Raw genomic sequence first — 10,630 nt, forward strand, 5'->3', positions numbered from 1 at the left:
GCGATAATCGGGATCAAAGCGATTCACTGAAAAAAAACGAGACGTTGTTGCTTGCCTGTCAGAAATCAATCGCATGATCGTGGCTACGTAAAGCCAAGTAAAGGATGATGAACCGGAACTACTACTACTGCGCGCAAATGGATCATGTATCGCTCACCACATATCACACTATTTGCTATTACTAGAGATACTATTTTACTACGATCCTGAAGCCCATCAATCAATCGTTGCAAACAAAAAATACTACTACGTAGTAAGGGCCGGGGATCCAATACTTTATCGGTCTACTCTCTCCATCTTTCATTTTTTTTTTGCTGGCCATTCTGGCTGGTTGCGAACAGGGTGGGAGATCGAACACAGTACATATTTCCTCAACTTTCCACAGGTTACAGCTTCCATAGTTGTTCTGTATATATATTGCTTCCCAACCAGCAGAACTATTATATATTATACCATGAAATTATAAATTACTACAATCGACATCATAATATATAATGTAAGCCTCTTGATGAAATCATACGCTACATAGCTTGTAACCCAATCAACCATCATCAGCGCCTTGAACCACGAACCATCGGCAGGGATGTGGTGGATCCTGTCGATGCTGTTATTATTGAGTACCGTTTAACGTACGAAGAACCGCTTCGTTCAACGCTTGATAGTCGAAAGCTTGCACTGTTCACCATGTACGTGCTTGAGCTAGGGCTTCAACAGACTAACCACCAATCATTCACCAAACGCTAAAAGAAAGGATCATCATCTTCATCATCATTCATCATCATGTCAGCAACATCACGACGGATCACAGATCATAGTAGTTAGATCACTACTGCTCGTCAGACATCAGCTTCCGGTCTCGGTCGGGAGCCAGCAGCAGTCAACAGTTCGCATAAGAAGGAAAGAGGAAGTAAGTAATAGATGGTAGCAGTAGCAAAATTAGCAGGCAGCTTCTGGCCCGAAGAAGCGGAATACAATAGTGTCGAGTAGTAGACCAAAGTCCCACAGAACGCGCAGACGGACGGCCTTTTCTGCCTTCCATTTTCCAGTCTATGCACAAATCTTTAAGCCCAATGTTGATTTTCATGCTGTCCGCTGGGACAATTGGCATCAAGATGCTCCTGGTGAGTCAGGCACATTGCCCAAAGGAGTAAATATGTGATTATGCCTGCTGCTCTGCTGCTGCCACCATATATTCCGCCGTCTTTCCGCTCCTCCCCTCCCATTGCATGCTTGTGGCGTTCAGTTTAATGGCTTCTCCAATGGAATCCGGTACATTGAGACCGGATCAAGCCTTGATTGATGAGTGTTTTTTGATGTATGGAAGTTGCAAGCTACACTACTACTGTGGGCAGGATGATCTTAATTCTCAATGATGTGGCAGGCATTTTATAACTACGAGCTTCTTGAGTGATTGGGCTTGCATATGTCCGCAATTTGGGAAGAAGAGAAGTGCTGGCACGAGACCGGAGATCATCAGAGAAAAATAAAAACAAAAGAACCCAACGATGGAGACGGACAAAAGACAAAAAGCACCCAGATAACGCGTTTCATATTTCATACCTGATCAGGGAGATAGCCGGCGCTTCGTGTTCACCTTACTTACGTCCTATAATCTATGGCATTCACGTTTCATCAACAAAAGCGATGGCATCAGATCGGTGAAAAAATTAGTACGTTTTACCGCTGAACATAGAGGCGTTTGAGCCCTTGATCGTCCTCTGATCTTTCGCCTCGCGACTTGATCCCTTTTTGTACTATCCTAAAAAATCCAACAACAAAAAGCTAGCGTATGCAGCTGCTTTGTATAAGAGGATGTTAGTGTGTTCCCGGGTGTAATTACCGAAAGCCGAGTTACTTGCTGCCGTCTAACGCTGATCTCAATTGTCTTGCTCAGGTACACCACTTCTTTAGCCGTATCTTCGGCAGATAAGAACAATGGCGTTCAAATCATTTTGGCCGTGTACGATACACGGGCCTTCACACAGCGACAGCTTGTATGCCCAGGGTCAGCATTTCCCTGATTGAACATCATGTATCAGACCCTGTGATATGGAGGTGAATGTTGCGGAATAACCTGTTCCTTCTTCCGGTAGAAACGGGAGGGAGAGACGAGTGGCTGAAGGTTGAAAAGGGTCGTATAGTAGGTGAAGCGGATGAAGGAGAAGGATATGAACGATACGGCCATCTGCCAATTAGGCTGTACTGCTGCGTAGACAGTAATGGCTTTGCAAAGGAGAGATACCAATTGGCACTACCGACACAGCGCACGGCTTGCTTGTTGGCTATAGCTCGTGTCTTTGCGTATGGATGGTGCACGACCTATCTTCATCAGCTGCCCTGATCTTTAAAGGGTCAAACTTCCTTGGGAATATAAAGGCACGGCGGCGAAGGGTATGCAAGCAGACATCAGACAAGGGACAAGGACGAGTGGGTGACAGTTTGGCTTACTGCATACGACAGAGGCCGAACCAGAGCCAGAGATTTGACTGCCTTCTACTCAAGTGCAGCCTTTCATCTCAGCAATCAAAAGGATCATTATCCGGCACGGTTTTCGGCTTTCCTAGACGGCAAAGAAACGTACAAGAATGAACAAAAAAGGATAATAAAAGAAACAATAAGACGTGCTTTTTACTCGCCCATTGTTTCTCAAACCTGGCTCTATCGATCAACCTTGTTCTCAACTACTTTCCAATAATCTCCTTAGTTACTTAAACAAAAGACTTTGCCAATTCGCAGACCATTCCCTTTGTCAGCAACATCTTCCATCACTGGTTCTTCTGATTATCTCGATCCGACTACTTGCAATACCGCAAATCCCACGCTCCTTTGTACTATCAGTTGCTTCCACGGTATCAGCATCAGCAACCTCCTTGTCTTTTACGGTGGGTCTTCTGAGCCATATATCTGTCCCGCTGTGAACAATGATGCTGACCAACGCTATTCATCTATATATCCCTGTTCCTCATCTTGCCCCTTCTTTTGATTTCTTTTCGCCGCTGTCACCACATTGCGCGTCTCGCCTCCACCATAATGGACTTCCACCGTCCCTCCACTTTATTAATAACATCACCGCTTTATTCCACCACCGGTTATACACACACATCCGCAACATCAAAACTTTTCCGGCACCCTTCCTTTGTTCCACACAACTCTGTATGCGGTCCTTCGGACATGCATAGCGATCTTCCCGCGCCTGTGTTAATCTGCTTGCTCGACTCACTTGGAGGTCGCAGCTGGCACCTGGCTTCATCACTCCATCTTCAAAAACCAAAGGTTTGACTAAGCGTTATCCGTGCTGTGATCATATAAGGAACATTGTAAGTGGATAATCTCGCAGACATGTTTGGATGTGCGACGTGGGAGAGGTGTTGTACTCTCAAAGTGAGGCAGAATGTACGACGTAGTGCAACACCGATGTTTCACACCTCCCAAAATCTGTGTCCGAAGACCCTGCCTTTGGATGAGCGGTCCAATTTCGATTTTTGATGCTGCGTCCTTCGGATTTTGATGGGTTCTGGAAGGGCCAATCACCCTGCGAAATGCGTGACGTCTGATTCAGGAGGGCCAAAGTAACGCTGATTTTTTGATGGTGGGCGAATTGTCCCGTTGATAGGTGTCATCCGCTGGTCTATTCGGTCTCCTTATAAGTGTTTCAAATTCACACTACTTTCGGAAACGCACAGTCGACGGCGTCTGTGAGCCGGGAAACGCGCAGACTTTTACGCAGGGCGAAACTTTGTGAGCGCTCGTTTTGATTCTGGCATCAGATTTCATGCCGCATCTACGTGCGGTTTTCGGCATAATGTGCTGGAGCCCGACGCTGACGGGGCGATCGAGGGCTGTATCAAGTCTCCTGTGGCCAGTGCTCCAAGCTAGCATGGCCTCGATTACCGATATGGCTTGCGGCAATGCAGCATCAGCGCCGTTGCTACAGAGTAGACTGGTGTGCTGCCATGTACTGCACTGCTGTATCCGTCTTGCTTCGAAATGTACTGTCAGGTCTCGTCTTCGGAGAGACAGCCACTTCTACGGAATGACTGCTGACTTCTGCCTCTCCGCCTTTGCCTCTTTCTCCGGCCGTCCTTCAATCCTCAACGCCATATCACTTGGCTGTGATCGGGATTTGGGTACATTTTGATTTTCATAAAATACATCACATCGCCTCGCCTCACCTGATCGTGCCTTCTCCAACTGCCCTCGCATATTCATCTCCACCCTGTTTTCCGGTTTCGGTGGTCGTCGACCAATTTTAACCACTAACTCTCTCCACAATCATCGCTCGACCCTTTTAGATAAGTTGGCTTTTCAGTGGTGCCAGTATATCATATATCACTGCCAGCACGTCCGCCAACCTTCCTCCACCTCTCCATTTCAAAGCCGTCTCCACATTCGCTATTGTGTTCGTCATACACGAGGCAAGCCATCTCCGAGCGTCTCCAACAAAAGCAAGCAAATTTTTACCATTATCTCTTGGCTGATCATCCACCGGCATCACTTCTGCTACACATCGCTATACTCGACATATCCAAGCTCTGCATATCTGTCTCGAGCCTGTTAGTTGGACTATTGTTTATTCTCGATTCCGTCTTGCTGCTTGTTGCTACATCAAAAGAAAATTGGCGATTTCTGTCAAGCCAGTTTTAGCTCGAAAATCGAAATCAAAATGGACGTTCTTGACGTGAGTGAAAAAGCTTCCTTTTTCTAGCTGTACTCCTTTCCTTCATTCTTTATTCCTTGGTTTCTTTCCTTCGTCGCGTCATTAATCCACCCAAGACCGCAACCAGTGGCGACTCTTTTTTTTTTACACAACTCTTCCTTCCTTCATTCCATTTCTCTCTTTCTCCATCCAGCAGTGCAAAGCTGACGCACATTTTCTTTCACTAATGTCTTCACTGTCGTTCATGCCCCTTTCTTTCGACCGATGCGACTCGTTCTCCTCCATCCTTTACGACAATGATCAATACCAACCTCCACGGTTACCCTTTCCAACCCGTCCGTCGCTTTCTGAAATCAACAATGCCGACATCCTCAACCTTGATGATGACGATAATCATCCTCTTCTATGCCCTGCCTCTCCTATCCCATCTGACATATCCAATACATACTCATACCAATCGGGTGCCTTTGGCGATTCCAATTCACAGCTTGTCAACGACCACAACCATGTTGGAGCCGGCCACAGTGTCCAGGCCCGACCTTATGTCTGCACTTTTGGTACTTGTGACAAGGCGTTTGCCAGAAAAAGTGATCTTGCAAGGCACTTTAAGATTCATACCAATGACAGGTGAGTCAGCTCATCCGTTGTGGTAAACAAAGCTAACGCTACCCCAGAGCCTTTGTCTGCACCTATCGCGGTTGTGGCAAATCTTTCATCCAGCGATCAGCGTTGACAGTTCATTACCGTGTCCAGTGAGCTTGATCAGCTCTGTTGTCAAGGTCGATGCTGATGTTTTATACAGTACCGGGGAACGACCTCACCATTGCGAGACCTGTAACAAAGCATTTGCGGACTCGAGCTCGCTCGCGAGACATAGGCGTATTCAGTAAGTCAATGGTTTGTTTCAGCGATGAAATAGTATTGACAAAGGCTAGCACTGGGAAACGTCCTTACACCTGCCACGCTGCTGGTTGCGGAAAACCTTTCGCTCGACGCAACACCTTGCTCAAACATTTCAAGCGGCAGCATCCAGGACTACCTCCGCCTTCTACTGCTGCCCAGCGTACCTCTATTCGAATGCCTATTCAGTCTCTTGGTCCAAGATCCTCCACTGCGTCTATGTTGTCCCAGCAATCATTCAACTCCAACGCTGACCGCTACACCGCTAGTCCTTCCAATGCTGGTACCCCCCACGGCTTCGCCGCTCCCCACCCGCCGGAGGGAGCGGCGTACGCCTTCCATGGCGGGTTCCCCGAACAGGTACTCGGAGGACATCCAAGTGCCCAACAGCCCATCATCTTTCAAGGATCTGGAGGTATCCGACCTCACTTGCAACAATCCCCGGTCCCTCCCGGATCCGTCAGCCTCACCCCAGTCTCTACTTCTGGACCCCATTTTGCAGGTGGGTATGGTACCCAGACGCCAACGAGCCCAGCGCACCATGACCGAGACAAGCACGGTATCTCCCCAGTATCTTCAATCGCAACGAATAGCTTTGGTTCCGGACAGTACGCTAGCCCGCTCTCTGCCTACCCGCATGCAAGCAGCTATCCGCTTACGCGCATCACAAGCGATTCAGGAATAATCTGGCATAGGTCACTCTCAGCTCCAGAAGAACCTCGTTATGAGGCTTCTCAGTGGAGCGGCGGCAATGTCGGGGCTGGTTTCCATGCATCACAATTATCCATGCCCCAGACACCAACCCATCTCTCGCCATCTTACCCCTACCATCTACCTATGCAACAAAGATCGGCCACCAACCCTCTTCCCAAGACTAGGCAGCTGTATTCTCCTTCTTGTCATGGTTCAGATGATGAGCGGGATGAACCTCTCGTATCTCTACCGGACGCCCACCCTACCTTTGCCATCCATCCTCCCCAGGGCATTGTCAGCGTTCCTATGTCCAGCATTGAAGGTTCCAACATCAGCCACATATCGAATCATGGGGGCCAGATTCTGTTCGCTCCATCTCAGAACGGTCCACTCCACAGCGCTCCACCCGCTATTCAGCGTTTCAATTCTATGCCAGCGGTGCCAACTATGAGCTCCTGGGGCCAAATTCCTCAATACCAGACTCAAAGTGTCGGCAGTGCTAAAAGCGCAGATGAGGAGTGGGAGGAATTGCAGAAGAAGATGCTCAGTCGGGAGGCATCAGTCGGGACTGACAAGGAATTGAGTCCTGCTACCGAAGAAGGGAAAACCCCCAAGGATGGTGAATCCATCAACCACTGGGGTGAAGCCATTGCATATCCAGTGCACCCCCATCTGCAACATGCCAAGGATCCGTTCCATTCAACCTCTTCCACCTTTATTGATCACATGCACAGCAGCGATCCTCTCCCTCCTATCCACGTTTTCTCCAATCAACCTCACCACATGGTTCTCACTCCTATCAATCCCAATGGCATGTACCCCACCCCCATTACGCCTGGTGAAGAGTGGGCTCAACGTCACATCAAGCCTACTGCAATGCTTGGCCGTGGATATCCTCGGCAACACATTGACGTAGAGAACAAAGAAAATGGCAATGAAATCGCCGAGCATATCACCCTTACTACGCCTCCCAAATATCAGGGACATCGCAAGGACAGCCGATCCGTGACTGCCGTTGGCTTAGGGATTGCCAATGTTCATTTTACCGAGCCACAAGCGATTGAAGCGGGCGATGCGTCAGAAGTGAAAATGGAGGATCTTGAGAGCGAAGAAAGTGATGTGACTCCAGAGGACGATAGCGACGATGAATTTGTGCTTGGGAGGAAACCGAGAAGGGGTGCAAGGAAGGGTGGTGTGAGGAAGAGGGGATCTAGAACCGCCACAAAGAGAAGACGTTCGTAACGTTAATCCAAAGTATTGACTGGTCCTTTGCCATATACCCATCTCATGATTCGCCATACGGTTTTATATTTCACAATTGTTCTCCTTTACGAGCTGTCAGATCACGACTTCGGTGTCAGGAAGGAAAAAAAAAGAGAAGTAGTAGTATATTCGCCTGTTACTCTAATTCGGCCTGAGCTTCATACGTTTTTAATAGCTTGTTAGCTGCGCTTGGCCTAGTCTTCAAGTCTATCTTTCGCATCACCACATTTTTCCGCATTTGCCACATGTTAACGCTTGCATCGGCCGTTCCCTTCGTTAGTTGAAGATTTTTATGTGCCTATTTATACGATTTTTGACGACTCATTTTTACGCTGTGTTATATGGTTATTGTTTGATATATGATAACTGAGAGACGTTCCAAAAGACATGCCAGAGTTACAACCTTAATATACACAGGACTGATACAGCCAACACCATATATATATACATGGGACGCATATGGTGGAGACAGATAATAAAATAGCGATGAGTGATTGTGGGTAAAGTTGGATCAAACGAGATAATACCGATCTCCAACATGGCCCATGCCTTTACTGCTGATGAGCGTGGTCTTTAACAACGACGACAATAGCATACTCACCTGGGGAAATGACCCATGCCCTCTTCTCTCCTGTTGATGAATATGTCCTTTTATGCTTTCTAGAAAATTTCAATTCCTCTGTTCCCTTCAAGATATTCATCTTGAAACCATCCGCAGCCAGCTCCTCATCCGTCTTCAACAGATCTTTCACATTATCCCTCTTCCCGTCCTCTTCATGTCCTAACTGATCGACTAGCCTGATCGCGAAATCACCCTCACCAGCCGCCTCGCCAATAATGAGACTTCCTGGCATGTAGGAAATCTTCACCTCGTCCAGACCGGGGTCAATAGCCGCCGTAACGATCTGAATATTAGGGAATGCGCGGAGGACAGAATATGAGGCTGAGCGAGAGATGAGGTATGTAAGGAATATGATACGGTTCTGAGAAATGCCATGGTCAAGGAGTACGCGAATGGCCATCACTGATATCCCCTCATATATTAACTTCATGCTTATACTGGGCGGAGGATAGAACTCACTAGCAGCCGCACCCGTACCCATCTGCGAATCCAACAGCAAACATCTGACATCTCCATTTGTCTTCCGCGATCTCAAGCAATGAGGGAGATCACTTTTCAATAACAATGGCTCGCCAGTCTTGGGATCGGACTGGATGAGTATACCACCGATAGGCACATCACGGATGACTCGACGAAGACCTTGAGAGAATGGAAGACCAGAGCGGAGAATGGATACCCCCACAAGGTTCTACGGGCGATGAGTACAGAAGAATCTCTCAAAGAGGGATTACTCACTTTGGTCTGGGAAACACCTTTGTAGACATTTTTATTCGGTGTTTTCACAACCTTGGGCTCACAGGGAATAAGTGTAAGGGCTTTCTCCACGATGATGGTTGATAAACGATCGATATGGAAGATGAACTCCTCTCGACAAGTGGTGCGATCGCGAAGTATTGTCATGATACCCTGGAAATAGGCAGTCAACAATGGTTTGCGGGTTGGAATCCACCACAACACGCACACGCAGCTGGTTACTTTGCTCAAGCAAAACGATCTGCTTGTCAAATTTTTCCACTGAGGGAGTGCTGCTGCCGCGATTTTCACCAATATCGGCTAGCACTCTACGGAACCGAAGAGAACGAGACTCGAGCTGGCGCTTGATATGCGAGACAAGAAGTTCGATGGCAAGTTGATTTGAAGACCCGGGAACGATCTGACAAGGTTGATAAGGGTCAAAATTAGGTAGAATAGGTGGGAAAGATTTACTATATCGGCATAGCGTGATGAGGGCTGGACAAAAGTATCGTAGCTACTCTTAACAAACCGCAAATACTAGAAATAGGGATTGAGTTATGATCAGATGATGGAAGAGGTGGAAGAGTCACTTGCCTGGTCGAGGATACCTTCCACATCACGCCCTCGCTCCTTGACATCTCGCTTTATACGTCTTGCTAGCATGAGATCTGAATCGCAGTTCTACAAAGTCTGAATTAGAAGTAACCCCGGTGATTGTACCGGATATGCCATACTACGAAGACCTTGAGGTCGTACAATTCCCTCAATTCTGCAGATTGAAGCGCCATGATACCTTCCCTGAGATTAGATTATATTAGAGCTGCTTCTCGCCAAAAGAGGTAACTCACACAATAATGACGCTTGCACCGTAGATATATTTTTTCTCCGACATACGTTCTACAGTGTTCATCAGTTGATAGCCAGCTAGAGATCAGGAGATACAAACGATGATGATGGAAAGAGTAGACGGGGATCTGACGCGGCCTGTAAGACAACATACTGTAGGGACAGTTGAGTTGGACGCACCTCTGTAGCTTTGCCTTGCTTCAGGTCCTTGATGCACTATCAAAGAAACATCAGCTTTTATTTTACAATAATTATTGATCATCCGTCATACCTGAGCGAACAGCGTCATGTCAATGGCGTCGGGATGGTCTAATAAAGTACATAATTGAGCATCTTCATCCTTCTTGCAAGTGGTTTCGCGTACCAAGGTCCAAGTCATTTTTGAAAGCCAGTTCGACCTCTTCTGGGGAATGAGCATTGTAAAACGAGTCCTGGGACAAGATAAGAACCGTGGGAATGTAGTTGAGGGCCGAAAGGATAGCGCGTGCTACAGACGTCTGCCAAAACTGCTTAGAAAGATGCGTATCACTTCAGAATTGTAGACATACCTTTCCGGACGCACTACCTCCGGCAATACCCACCACATATGCCTCGATATTCCTGCCATCAGGGCCATACCAGGGAGCCCGTCCGTGGGATATCAGGACCTGGTTTTTGCTCCGAGGCTGCGTGGGGTCATAGACGGAGTGCTTCTGTGGTCTGGGAGTGCGATACCCTGCTGGCTGTTCCATGCTGGTTGCTCCGTGTGGCCCTTCGAGGAGTCTGAAGCGCTTCTGAACAGTTCCTGTTCGCTGCAGCGAACGAAATAAATAAAGCAGACACTTCGACGGCAATAACCGAACGGTAAACACGGCCTGCCTCCACTTCCATCATGTGCGCCTCCAATGGCAACTTGTCTGGACCCCCACTTATGT

General features: G+C 47.7%; 2 protein-coding genes across 2 annotated transcripts; one reads left to right on the forward strand and one right to left on the reverse strand.

Annotated features, from left to right (window-relative positions):
- Positions 1–4,883: 4,883 nt before the first annotated feature.
- Positions 4,884–7,492, forward strand: CNBG2610 (hypothetical protein; the record flags this gene model as incomplete). The annotated part of the gene is made up of 4 exons (XM_769187.1): positions 4,884–5,284; positions 5,332–5,409; positions 5,460–5,543; positions 5,593–7,492. 4 exons carry the CDS (start codon positions 4,884–4,886, stop codon positions 7,490–7,492), a joined length of 2,463 nt encoding a protein of 820 aa, XP_774280.1.
- Positions 7,493–8,024: 532 nt separating this feature from the next.
- On the reverse strand, positions 8,025–10,447 carry CNBG2620 (hypothetical protein; the record flags this gene model as incomplete). The annotated part of the gene is made up of 14 exons (XM_769188.1): positions 8,025–8,062; positions 8,115–8,537; positions 8,595–8,823; positions 8,871–9,041; positions 9,097–9,288; positions 9,342–9,407; positions 9,465–9,551; positions 9,605–9,668; positions 9,719–9,767; positions 9,817–9,844; positions 9,897–9,932; positions 9,988–10,025; positions 10,081–10,213; positions 10,265–10,447. 14 exons carry the CDS (start codon positions 10,445–10,447, stop codon positions 8,025–8,027), a joined length of 1,737 nt encoding a protein of 578 aa, XP_774281.1.
- Positions 10,448–10,630: the final 183 nt, after the last annotated feature.

This window comes from Cryptococcus neoformans, chromosome 7 (genome assembly GCF_000149385.1).
Source record: "Cryptococcus neoformans var. neoformans B-3501A chromosome 7, whole genome shotgun sequence".
In the NCBI taxonomy this organism is placed as follows: Eukaryota; Fungi; Basidiomycota; class Tremellomycetes; order Tremellales; family Cryptococcaceae; genus Cryptococcus; species Cryptococcus deneoformans.